This window comes from Ictidomys tridecemlineatus, chromosome 10, assembly GCF_052094955.1.
Source record: "Ictidomys tridecemlineatus isolate mIctTri1 chromosome 10, mIctTri1.hap1, whole genome shotgun sequence".
NCBI lineage: Eukaryota > Metazoa > Chordata > Mammalia > Rodentia > Sciuridae > Ictidomys > Ictidomys tridecemlineatus.
This window is the reverse complement of record NC_135486.1, coordinates 130485201-130499185: the sequence shown is the minus strand read 5'-3', so window position 1 is coordinate 130499185 and position 13985 is coordinate 130485201. Positions and strand designations below refer to the sequence as shown.

Genomic DNA, 13985 nt, shown 5'->3' with positions numbered 1-13985 from the left:
GACTCATTTCCTGCCAGTGCTTTCCCTTCTTCCTAATTGGCTCTGGATATTTATTTTTAAAAGTCCTAGATTCTTGTAGAACACATATTTAATGTCAAGACTCTAAAGCAGTTGTTGTCACACTTCAGCATTTATTAGAATCACCTGTAGAGCTTATTAAACCTATAAATTGATAATCTCTGTCCTCTGATATAGTACCTCTAGAGTATGTCCTGAAAATTTTCATGTGTAACACATCCTCAGGTGATTCTTCTGCTACTGCTCCACATTTTGAGAACCAAAATCTTCAGAGGAAAGAAAAGTTTGATGCAGGGTGGCCAGGTGGTGGCGGGGCTTCTTTGTTATCAAAATACATGAAACTGCATAACTATTCCATAAGACCTCAGTCTCAGTTCTTGCCACTTCAGTGTGGCTTTTCTTCATATTGCCCAGCACAGGCCTGACTCTGAAGGTACTCAAGAAAATGTGTGTGAAAAAGAAATAAATAGTGGAATTAGGTGAAGCATGAAAAACAGAGATTATCCAGTATGTGCCTCTAGAGGCCCAGCACTGGTGACAACAGTGGAAGTAGCATCTGGCATCTAAAGCCTATGATAATATTCTGTTCAGCTGAGGTATTAACCTACAAGATGAAGTAGGGAGTTTTTCAGTGGGTAAGCAGAACCTAGGGACGTGGGAGTCAGGACAAGTCAGCATGCAAATAACTGGTTATCAGTAGTAACATTGCTCATAGGAAGCAAAGTCTGATGCCCCACTCTGAGGTTGTCGTACATTCCAAAGATGTTCCTCGGGTACCCATATGTGCCTGGTATCACATTAGAAATTGTATAGCATTCAGACTCCTTAAAGGGGTCCAGGAGGAGAAGCAATAGATCATAGGACTTGAAGGAGATATGAAAGGAGACCTCCACAGATGTGTAAAGACCCCAGCCTCAGGATGGGAACCAAGCTAGAGATCAAATACCAGCCAGGGAAATATGAGTTCTGATAAAAGGAAGGAAGTATAAGATGTTGAAATTGTATCTAGGAGGCACCAACAACAAGCTATGGGGTTTGGGTAATACTTGAGGAAAGTGAATTCAAGGCAGAGGGGTCAGTTTATGTGTAGACAAAGAGGTAGACAATATTCAAAGAGCTACAAAGAAGTTACTGAGTCTGGAACCAAGTTCAGGTATTGTCAGGTAGTATAAGATGCATGCAGAAAATGACAGGAGCCAAGTGTCAGGGAAGGCCTCATAAGTGCTAGGCTGAGGATCTTCTACTCCATTCTGAAACAATGAAGAATAGTTGAAGAATTTATTAACATAAATGTTTTTAAATATTTTTTAGTTGTCAATAGGCCTTTATTTTATTTATTGACACATGGTGCTGAGAACTGAACCCAGTGCCTCATGCATACTAGGTAAGCGCTCTGCCACTGAGCCACAACCCCAGCCCTTGACATAAATTTGTTTATAATTTCTTTTTGTTTTGTATTTAGTGTTTGTAAGGCAATTGTGTTTTTCCCAAAACTCAACCCCCATTTTATTCTTTTTTTATTTTATAAACTTTCTATTTCTTTTTTAAATTTTTTATTTATATGTGATAGCAGAATGCATTTCAATTCTCATTACACATATAGAGAGCACAATTTTTTATATCTCTGGTTGTATACAAAGTATATTCACACCAATTCATGTCTTCATACATGTACTTTGGATATTAATGTCCATCACATTCCACCATTGTTTCTAGCCCCCTCCTTTTCCCTCCCACTCCTCTACCCTATCTAGAGTTCATCTATTCCTCTCATGCTCCTCCCTCTCTCTTCCCCACTATGAATCAGCCTCCTTATATCGAAAACATTTGGCATTTGTTTTTGAGGGATTGGCTGACTTCTCTTAGCATTATCTTCTCTAACTCCATCATTTACCCACAAATGCCATGACTTTTATTCTCTTTAGTTGCTAAGTAATATTCTATTGTGTATACATGCCATATTTTTTGATTAGCCTTACTAAACTGTTTACCAATTTTATTAATCTCTCCTGAACACCCACTTGGTATTTTTTTTACTTCTTTGTTGCTTATTTTTTTTTCCATTTCACTGTTTTTCTCTTACCTTTGTATTTCTGTTCTATTTTCTTACGAGACAAAAAGAAAATCCTTTTTTTTTTGTTCTTTTTAGTTATACATGACAGTAAAGTGTATTTTGACATATTATACATTCATGGAGCACAACTTATCATTCTTCTGGTTGGACACGAGGTAGAATTACATTGGTCGTGTATTCATATATGAACATAGGAAAGTAATGTATGGTTCATTCTACTATCTTTCCTATTCCCATTCCCCCTTCATTCCCATTTGTATAATTCAAAGTACTTCTGTTCTTCCCTAACCCCTGCCCCCTTATTGTGAGTTAGTATCCACATATCTGAGAGAATATTCAGCCTTTGGTTTTTTGGGATTGGCTTATTTCACATAGCATGATATTCTCCAATTCCATCCATTTACTGGCCAATGCTATAATTTCATTTCTCTTTATGGCTGAGTAATATTCACTTGTTTAAATATACCACATTTTCTTTATCCATTCATTTGTTAATGGGCATCTAGGCTGATTCCATAGTTTTACTATTGTAAATTGAGCTTTTATAAACATTGATACAGCTATGTCACTATAGAATGCTAATTTTTAGTTCTTTGGGTATACACCAATGAGTGGATAACTGGGTCAAATAGTGGTTCCATTTAAAGTTTTCTAGAGAATCTCCATACTGCTTTCCAGAGTGGTTTTACCAATTAGATGCAAAAATTCTTAACAAATATATTAGTGGTTTGAATTCATGATCTGGCAAAGTATATTCCAAAAGTGTAAGAATATTGAAACATTATAAAATCAATCACCACATTATCATAAAATATGGACAATGAGAAAAAAATAGAATTTTGAAAAATTTAGTAAAATGATTTTGGGGGAGGGCATGTGTACCAGGGATTGAACTCAGGGGCACTTGACCACTGAGCCACACCCCCATCCTGTTTTGTATTTTATTTAGAGACAGGGTCTCACTGAGTTGCTTAGCACCTCACTTATTGATGAGGCTGACTTTGAACTCATGATCCTCCTGCTTCAGCCTCTCAAGCTGCTGGGATTATAGGCATGCACCACCATGACTAGCTAGTAAAATGATTTTATAAATTCAGTTAATTATAAATTTCAAGAGAAACTAAAAATAGAAGAGAATTTTCTCAGTCTGATAAAAAGTATCTATACAGCTATGAAAATATGCAGCAAATATTGTAATTCTTGAAAGTCTTCCTTCTAGGTCAGAATAATGCAAGCATTCCCAATTCTCTATAACAGTTTTCTGCAGGGTTTAGTCAGTGTAATAAGGCATGAAAAAGAAATGATATGCATAAAATTGAAAAGAGATCACAAGACTATAATAATTTAAAGAAATATATAGATAAGTATCAGAACAAATATTGCTAAATAAAAAGCCAGGATCTTTAAAATAAATGAGTAATTAAGACAGGCAAATAGAATAGTGCATCAGTAAATTCTATTATTATTCTTGAATAATAAAAGAACCACACACTTTTCTTTAAGTATTGCTATCTTCTTCAGCTAGGAATTTGTTAGGAATGCAAAGTCTTGGCCCTCATCCCAGACCTAGTGAATTAGAAGCTTTTGTGGTATAAATCAACATTCCATGTTTTAACATACCGTCTAAGTATTCCTGGTGAAACTTAATTCTGAGAATAACTAGAATAGAATATAAAGAAATAGATACACAAATATGTGGTCATCTGACATGACAAAGCTGACATATAATGCAATGGGGAAAGGATGTTTTCAAAAAAATGGTGTTCCTTCTGTTGACTATGTATGTGGAAAAGTAATAAACTCTAACTCCTTCTTTACAGCTGTAGATGAATGACTCTTTTGGTGAACTAAACATAATAGGCAAGACAAGACAGTAAAGGCAAGACAGTAAAGATTTAGAAAAAATATAGAAAATAGCTTCACATTGAACTCAGGGGTACTTGACCACTGAGCCACACAAAGACACTGTTAAGTGAGTAAAAAGGCAAGTCACAGAGTGGAAAGAAAATTTTAATTACACATCAGTGAGAAGAAGGCAGACAATCTAATTTCAAAGACTTGGACATTGACTTCACACATGACCAAAAAAATTCCAAATGTCTGATAAACATATGTAAAGGTGTACAAAGCCACTGAGGGACATTATGGTATACCCGCCAAAAATGCTAAGGGTTGAAGATGCAGAACAATTAGGAATGTAAGTTGATTACCCCTTTGGAAAACTGCTTAGCATTGTATTCTAAATCATCCTTTATATGCATATTAACATATGCAACATTATGACCCAGCATTTCCTTCTAGGTGGATACCCAATGGAAATAAATACTATTTGCCCACTAAAAGACATGTAGTTCTAGACATTCTAACGATGTTCATATACTATTATCCATAATAGAAAAGGAAGAAAATCACATGTTTATCGATATTATAATGGATTAAAAATGTCTATTTTTTATAATAGAGTACAATCATGAGAAGGAAGAGCCTATAACTTGTGTAAACAGCATAGAATAATTCCACAAACATGATATTATACAAAAGAAACTAGACACAACCCTATATGCAATAAAATTTCACTTAAATAAAATTCAAGTACAGGTAAAACTAACATGTAAAAAGTATGTATGGTGTTATAAATCAGAATCATAGTTCCTTTGGGGGGTAATGTTCTTTTATTTATCTAGGATAGTTTCACAGGTATTATTGTAAGCTGTATACCTTGTGAAAATTCACTAAGATGTAGATTTATGATTTATGTACTTGGCTGGATATGTTATTTTTCAATAGCTTAGACTAAAGTTGACATTCAAAGTTGTAAACAAAAAGAACTGAAAGAGGAGCAGCCCTCCATGGATCAGCAAGCTTTCTTTATTAAGCAGCAGTGAACTGGCACATTTTAGGGGAGAAAATGGAAACTGGTTACAAGAGGGGGGGTCTCTCTTTTATAGACTTTGATTAGAGTTAATCGTAGCAGAATATTTAGTGTGACTTAATCATTAGAGTCCTAGAACATGCCTGCTGGAAGTCAGGAAACTAGTTGTGCAGGTTCAAAGTCTAAATCAGGAAAAAAGTTGGAACCCATTGTTACTGGGATGAAAGTCCAGAGCCCAGAACCCATTGTTTGCCTTCTCCACCCAGGACCCATCCTTTCTCTCTGGGGGTTGTTGTTCCATATCCTTCAAAAGTATTCAAGCTATTTTGCACTAAGCTTGAGTAATATCTGTAGTTTAGATAATTAAACCAATGTTGATTTATTAGTTTTGATCAATGTACCAATATTTTATATATATATAAGTATTAGGAAAATGGTAAAATGTATACTGGAACAGTGCTAGAAAGATTCTATAATCACAATTCTTTTGAAATAAAAAGTTTAAAGTAAAACAAGACTGGAATAAAAAAAGAACTATGGCACAAGTTGAGAGTTGCCTTTCTACTATATGGAATGCCCAACTCATCCTCTCTCTTCCCATTATAAGTCTCCTGATAAATTCCTATCTATTTTATTATTTTTTTCAATTTAACTCAGACATTTCCTGCATAAAGCTGTTCCTGGTTTCCCTTTTTCTCTAAGAAAATAGTTAATCTTTCCCCTATTTTAAGAATATATCTCACATACACACATATCACACACACACACACACACACACACACACACACACACATACACACAGAGAGACCTTCTAGAATATATTTTATTATTAATAAGTGACATTTGGCTACAATTTCTGACATCTGTTGTGATTTAACTTTTTTTTTTTGTGGCCTCTACCTTGATGAGAACATGCTGCTTACTCATGACTGGGAGCCTGGTTTTCGAACTTTGGAAATAGGGAGTAAGTTTATATATGAGAGCTGCAACAATGTGTAGGAAGTCTCTTGGAAATGGCTTAAACTTTCTGTATTTACATCATTGAAATTGCTAGCACAAAAGGACCAGGCCAGATGCAAACTTCACAGATTAGCAAAAGCCTTTATTCAGGGACAGAATCATACCTCTGATAGACCCACTTTCCTGGTGGAAAATGAGCCACTGGCCAAAGGGGGAGTCTGCACTTATATAGGTTACACTGAGAGGTGACTTAATGAGTATGTCAGTTTGGGCACTCAGGAATTTGGGATCTGTTTTATTGGGTGAGATGGGGGTAGTCTGCGGTTAGCTGTCAGTATCTGGAAAAGGATTTGTTTTGGGAAGGATCAGTGCTTTGGCTTCTTTCCAGAGACTGTCATTCCAGACTTGAGGGATATCTCCTGCTGGGGGCCTGTTTTGTCACTGGGAAAGAATGTTTTGGGGAAGGATCAATGCATTTCCTTCTCCTTCATTCCCTCTCCCCAGGCCACAGTATTTTGTGGTTTGTCATTTTCCATATTCAATAGAAATCATCCTCCTGTTTTGCCTCCCTAAATTCAACTAGTCTAGGCCAGGTGCTTCAAAGATATCCACTACTGATTTTTGTCATAGGAAACAGTGTCCAAAGAATTTTCTGGGGAATCTGACGACGAAGATGTACAAAATGAGAGACAGAGAATCGTGGAGCAGCCTCTTGAATCACTGAATTCCACAGTGGTTATTAAAGAACTCACCAAGGTAACATCATTCAGTGGTCAGCAATGCTGGCTTCATCCATGTGGTTCTGTGGGATCTACAGGTCTACGGGTGTTCTCCTAGTAGATCCTCTGAAACTCTCTGAGGTAGTGGGTCCATGGTGGCCCAAGGTATTGATTCTATTTGACAAGTATACACATATACACCTAGATGTATAATACATATCTATACACACAAATACATACATTCACATGTGTCTGTTTATGTGTGTGTAAATGTGTATTGTATTTTCTTTATTTTTAAGGTATATTTTCAATGTCCACCCATTCTGGCTGTGAGAAACATCTCTGTTGCCATCCAAGGGGAGGAGTGTTTTGGATTGCTTGGACTAAATGGGGCTGGAAAAACTTCTACCTTCCAAATTTTGACTGGAGAACATATTGCTACTTCTGGAGATGTGTTCATTAAAGGTTTTAGCATCACCAAAAATATCCTAAAGGTAAGATTCAATTAGTGTCTGTGAGAAGCATGTCAACTTGGGAGTGCAGGTAACAGACAAGTGGAGGGAGATCACAGATGGCAATCATTATAGGCGTTGAAATTGATTCTGGGGACTCAGCCAGTGCATTTTGGAGAGAGAAATATATTCTTAGGGAAAGATATTCAGGTAGGAAAAATCACTTTACCCCAAGAATCTAAATCAAGAATAGACAAGTTCTCTCAACAGTTCTTCTGACATATTCCAGATAATGTGCTTGATCTATAAAAAATAAATTTGACTTGTAGTTTCTGGTCCAGTATTTAAGAAATTTGGAAATTGCTGCTCTGATCTCAACAAGTAAAAATCTCAACAAACTGAAAAAAACTTTTTAGATCATAAGAGAAATGAGATTATAGGGCCAACCATTACCACCAAAACTGTAGATGCTGAGAAGTGAATACAGAGAATCACAACTTACCTGACCCAAAACTCACACTGGCTGCACTACATTACATTTGCTCCATCAGTGTTTGGGGATTCCAATTTTTCTAGTACTTGCTGATATTATCAATTATGTTCATATTTGATATTGATTTGGGTTTATTTTTGCTCTTCTTTTCCAGTAAAATCATGTAATGCTATAAGTTTGTCTCTGCATTGCTTTACCTACATCACACAAATTTTCATAGTTGTATTTTCATCATATTAAAAATATTACATAACTTATTCTTAAAACTCTCTTTTTGACCCATGGAAGTATATTGTTTAATTTTCAAGTTATTTTTTTTTGTTTATTCCAAAAATGTATGTTTTTCAGAGTCTACAATCTAGGTTGGTGATTGTTGTGGTTTGGATATGAGGTATCCCCCAAAAGCTCCAGGCAAATTATTGGATTATGAAAACTCTAACCTATTTAATTCATCCTAGTTTGAGTGTACTGCTGGGTGGCAACCATAGACAGTTGGGGGTATGGTTGGAGGAGAATGGGTCACTGGGGGTGTGCCCTAGATGGGTTTTTCTGCCTAAGCCTCTCATCGTGGTCCTCCTCTTCCTCTTTCTCTTCTTCTTCCTCTTCTCCTCCCCATCCCTCACCATGAGTTGAGCAGCATTCCTCCCTGGGCCTTTCTCCCCATGATGTGTTGCTTCACCCAGTTCCAGAGCAATGTGTTGGCTATGTATGAACTGAGACCTCTGAAACCATGAGATCCAGATAAATTCTCCCACCTCTGAACTGCTCTAATCAGGTATTTTGGTCACAGCAAAGTAAAAGGTGACTAAAAGAGCAGTTACTATGGTGTATTGGAGGAGCAGATTTTATATTTATTGTTTTAAGATTTGTTGGCATTTTTTTATCCTACATTTCCTTCTTTGGTTTTTTTTTGAGAGAGAGAGAGAGAGAGAGAGAGAGAGAGAGAGAGAGAGAGAGAGAGAGAATGAATTTTTAATATTTATTTTTTAGTTATTGGCAGACACAACATCTTTGTTGGTATGTGGTGCTGAGGATCGAACCCGGGCCTCACGCATGCCAGGCGAGCGCACTACCACTTGAGCCATATCCCCAGCCCTCCTTCTTTGTTTTTAAAATATTTCTTCTGCTTCATTCTCTTTCTTCTTTCCTTTTATGAATCCAGTTATCTGTCAGATATCTTTATAATATTCTCCATATCTTTGCTTTCAGATTTTCCATATTTTATCTCTTTATACTGCCTTCAAGATAATTTCTTCTGATTTTTTCCAATTCATAATGCTTTCTTCAGCTATATCTAATCTTGTTAAATTCAGTCATTTAGTTTATTCAGTCTTTTCAGATATAGTATTTCTCATTTTTAGATGTTCTTTTATTTTAGTCAGCTAAGTATATGCTTTCTGTTGCTTAGAGATATTGTCAAATTTTTCATTTATTTTTTAGCAACAGATCTTGTTAAGGGTTTTAAGTGCATTCATTGTACTTTCAGGTTTTCTTTTGTGTTTAGAATTTTTCAGAATAAATTGGGAGACATTAAAATTAGTTTCGTATTTACTAAAAGGAGTAAACATAGTAGTTTTTCTCATGGGAGAATGCTAATTGCAATATCTAAGGTTATCAAAGAATTGTTTCTGTTGCCTGTCATTTCTGGTATTTGTCATTTTTGGTTACTTGTCAACTTGTGCACTGAATTATTCTTTTTTTTAACTCTTTCTTCCTCCTTCCCTTCCTCTTCCTCCTCCTCCTCCTCCTCCTTCTTCTTCTTATTCTTCTCTCTCTCTCTCTCTCTCTCTCTCTCTCTCTCTCTCTCTCTCTCTCTCTCTCTCTTTCTTTCTGTTGGGGATTGAGCATGCAAGGCAAGCACTTTACCAACTGAGCTATATCCCCAACCCCTGAATTATTCTTTGAATCTATGTTACACTACCTCTAAAACATTATATTTGAGAGTAATTTGAGACCTTTCAAAAAGAGGAGAGTTTGATTGCTTGCTTCGATAGCACATATACTAAATTTGGAATGATACAGAGAAGATAGCATGGCCCCTGTGCAAGCATGACACGCAAATTCATGAAGTGTTCCATATTTTTAGGCCAGCCTACTGAGATGTCTTCCATCATCATTTAACCAGAAATGGTTCTAAAAGTTTTCCTTTTAATGATTGTATTAACTTTTGAGCTTAGGTAGTATTTTTTTTTCTTAAGGCTATCTTAGAGCACACTGGCTGAATGTTGGCATGTGTAGCAAAGTGTTTACTTTCTTTAAATAACCAACTCTGCAATAGTTCTTTATTTTTCTAGCAGTCTATGCAGTTGTCTTCAGAGGAAGATTTTTTCACATTTATGGGGTTTCCTTGTTTTTAAGATGGTAAGAATCATTCCCCACCCCTTTTCCCCTAAAGTCAATGCAGATGAGGGTGGGTGGGTAAAGGGATGTTTTTAACTAGCATGATAGGTATAGTCAGTTGTGTGGGAGGGTTGTTAGTATTCTTTTATTATGAATCTTGTTTAATACTGTCCATTAGCTCTCATGCCTGGTCAGTAAAATGCTTTAATTTTTTTAAAAGAATCTGACTTGGTGGAGTTTGTTTGTTTGTTTGTTTTGTTGTTATTGTTTTAAAGGAAAAGTAAATGCAGAATTGGGGTATTCTAACATGGGTCTTATGCATGGTGTTAGTCATACTGACTACATTAAACCTCTAATTTTTATTTTTGTTCCAGACAAACTGATAGGAGAAATATGCACCACCACAATAACTTCTCTGGCTTCAGAAAGCAGACCGTTGGGGTGACAAATACCTTTTGCCACTTTTTAAGTGGTCTTGGCCTCGGGAATGCCAATCCCATTATTTCAGTGGATGGGTGGGGAAATCAAGATTTCCCCCAAAACCTTTAGTAGGAAAAAGTAGGGTTTTCTTTGTTTTTATTCCCCCCATTCCCCTTTTGGGCTTTTACTTTTAAATCTTAAATGTTAATATTGCAGGCCACAGGCATGACAGGCAATGACCAGATGAAGAACTTATAAAAAAGTGTTCAAAAACTCCTGAATTAGCTAACAGGCTTCTGAATGTGTCACTTTTGCCCACAGAGAAGGCTGGGGAAGGTAGCAAGGAGATGCTGTAACAGCTACTACAGCCTTAAAACAAAGTTGGTGTCTCTTTAGACTTTAAAATTATTCCTATGCAGTTCATTTTATTTTTGTTTAATCAAATAAACAAGAGGGTTTTCCATGAAGGGGGGAGAAGTTTGGGTTTTCCTCTGCTAGGGAGATGAGCATTTTCAGAATTTTAGAGCATTTTAAATTTATAGTTCAGGATTTTCTGTCACACATTAGGTAATATGGTGAAAGTTACTACAAATTATATCTAAAGGTTGGGCTCAGTGCCTGGGTTAAACCCTCTTATCCTGAGAGGTATAATGAGTTAGCTTTGCTTTTATTTTAGTCTTTGACAATAGTCTTTGGCAGAACCTTCACATATATTATAAACTTATACAACACAGATTCATCCTTTGTATCCTTATCTCTTGAAATCCCTGATTATCATGGGAAGACTCTCCCAATAGATGCCTTTATTTTGGAAAGATTCTTAGATTTTCTTTCTAAGTCAAAACCAAAATTTATATTCCTCTAAATCTTCAAATGTCTTCAGGGCACACAAGACTTTGACATTAGGATTATTAATGTATGTTCTTGATATTTGTTTAAAAAATGTTTGACCTGTTAATTACTTATCTTGTCAGCACTTCTATGTTTTGACCAGTGGAGGTAAAGAAGGTAATCATGGGGAGGTGGGGGAGGATAGGGAAAGGTGAAGCACTGGGGACTGAAATGGATCAAACATTTCACATGCATTCGTGAATATGTCAAAATGAACCACTAATTTGTGTAACTATAATGCACTAAAAAATTAAAAATATTTAAGGTATTTTATTAAGGCTATTTTGTTGTTTTTGTCAAGGAATTTGACTTTATAAACCTAGTTATAAATGAACTGAAAAGAAGTGCTGGGTTTTTTTAGCTTTATGAATTTATTGATTAATTCATTCAATTTTCAGTCTTCTTTCATTGTGAGTTTTTATTAAACCATGATATCATTTGGAGTTCAGTTTCAAGTTTTCAAGCACATTCTTGTAGAATTTTTTGGTTTTTTTTATTTGAAATTTAGTTGCCTCATAGTTATGAGTTTTCAATGGGTTAAAGAGATATCAAAATATGTCTTCTATAGGATTTTTCAATGATTTCCTCAAAAGGTTTGTTCTGAAAAACTGAATCTAACATTCAAGAAAATGAATCTGTTTTCTTTTTAATAGCTTTATGAGTTGACCTCTTAATCATTTATTTAACTCATTTATTACTCTTCCTTGTTTAAAAGTGGCCTCTTCACTATATCCCATATTGCTTAAAATATTTTGTTAAGTTGTATTGAGTTCCCTTAATCCATGAATTAAGGGTTTACTCTTAGAAATTCGTTTCAAATTTCCAAATGTATGGAAATTCTAAACATATTCATCATTCTCTGTACTGTATTAAGACTTTCTTTATGATTACTATGTGACTGAAATAAGAATTAGGATCCCAACTCTGCTCAGCTCTTTTAGGTAATTCTCATAAAGCCACATTACACACAAAAGGACCCTGTTGATAAGCCACCCATCTATCAATACCAAACAAAGAGTAGAATTTGAACAAACCTAACCTATGTATTGCAGTCTTTCTATAACAATCTTTGATTTCCATATCCTGGCATCCTTTGAGATTGAACTCATGAAGACATATTATAGAAAATAAGACCCCATGAATCAAAAATGTTCATCTAATTATTACTTCCAGACTTGTTACTATTAATTTTACACCTCTTTTGCTGCTTAGGGTAATCAAACTTCTTTCCTTTACAGGTTGAGTCATTGTTAGACTAACCTTTTTCTTTTACATTCCTCTTCAGATAAATATGTGCATGGTATATTGCTTTAATTTTTAATTATTTTAAATTTATTTTGGATCTGGTCTATGTTATATGATAGGAAGAAAACTTTGTTTTATGAAAACTTACCCTGAATGCATTCGTTTATGTACACTTACAATCCTAACACGTGACAGTAGCTTCTAACTACGGTGAATCTGTGACCACTGAATGACAAGAAATTCCTTGCAAGAACTCTGTGAGGCATCAAACCCTCTTAGAGGAATGGCCTAGGGAACTTTAAGTCTTTTATGTCATCCATGATTATTCCATGCTCAATGAGATAATTGATTTATGTCCAATGCTGTTCTCTTATTTTAGGTAAGGTCAAAAATTGGTTATTGTCCACAGTTTGATGCCTTGCTGGATCACATGACTGTTCAGGAAACAATGATAATGTATGCTAGGTTGTGGGGGATCCCTGAGAACGACATTAACTCTTATGTGAACGACATTTTGAAATTGCTAAATCTGCAACCCCATGCTAACAAGCGTACTCAAACTTTGAGGTGAGATACTATGCAGCTTAGTTTTTAGAGCTTCCCTGTGTTTGAAATGAATACTCACATTAACCTGAGCTATACTGACAAACAAGGAATGACTGTGAAATAATAACTTTCTATGGTTTAGATGCTAGCAACAAAGCTGCAGAGATGAAATTCAAAAACCTTCTATTTGAATCGTAGCCATTGAGTTATAAAAGACAGCACTCTTTCCCTATTTTGCTCTGGTTTTTTGTCTCCCAAATAAGCACAGATATGAGATTCTTTGTTTTGGCCTGGCCACCGTGTAATCCTGAGGAATTCCTAGAATAATGAATTTCACTAGTAAATATCATCTAAATGAATTAGGTAAACAAAGTCATCTTTCTATATTTCAAATGAAATGAGTTGATTTATATATCTGGATTTGTATCTCATGACTTGACAGAGTCACATATAACTGGCATTTTTTTTTTTGACTCTGCTGTTTCCTACAACTCAGTTTGGGGAAACCTTAGCAAATTGTTTCTTATAAATAACAGATGTATATTAAATTACTGATTTGTATGCCTTAATGTGCTTCTCCCATTTTTTCTCTCCTTCCTTGGCCATGAAGTGGAGGAAACAAACGTAGGCTGAGCACTGCTGTTGCCATAATGGGAAGACCCTTTGTCGTGTTCCTGGATGAGCCATCCACTGGCATGGACCCAGTAGCCCGGCGCCTGCTCTGGAACATAGTGACAAAGACACGTGAGAGTGGCAAAGTTATCATCTTGACCTCTCACAGGTGTGGCTCAGTGGGAAGTCTGGTTGAAGACTATGAAGAGTTGTAGTAACTAAAATGGAGAATTATTTGGGGACAAGAATACTGGACAGTAAATTTTCCAAGTATGTGAGCTCCTTGTGAATGGAATCCTAATGAATGGAATAGCTGGAATCCTTATTTGGTTAACTAGTGAGG

General features: G+C 35.7%; 1 protein-coding gene and 1 non-coding gene across 2 annotated transcripts in view; both read left to right on the top strand.

Annotated features, from left to right (window-relative positions):
- LOC101975769 (phospholipid-transporting ATPase ABCA3) overlaps window positions 1-13985 on the top strand; it is a 130027-nt gene that overhangs the window by 112296 nt on the left and 3746 nt on the right. The window contains exons 25-28 of the mRNA XM_078024246.1: window positions 6555-6680; window positions 6943-7137; window positions 12864-13051; window positions 13641-13811. Coding sequence (XP_077880372.1) covers window positions 6555-6680; window positions 6943-7137; window positions 12864-13051; window positions 13641-13811 — 680 coding nt within the window. The remainder of the gene's footprint in view (window positions 1-6554; window positions 6681-6942; window positions 7138-12863; window positions 13052-13640; window positions 13812-13985) is intronic.
- On the top strand, window positions 9567-9672 carry LOC120887761 (U6 spliceosomal RNA). The gene has a single exon (XR_005731087.2). It is a non-coding gene; the product is annotated as a U6 spliceosomal RNA (small nuclear RNA).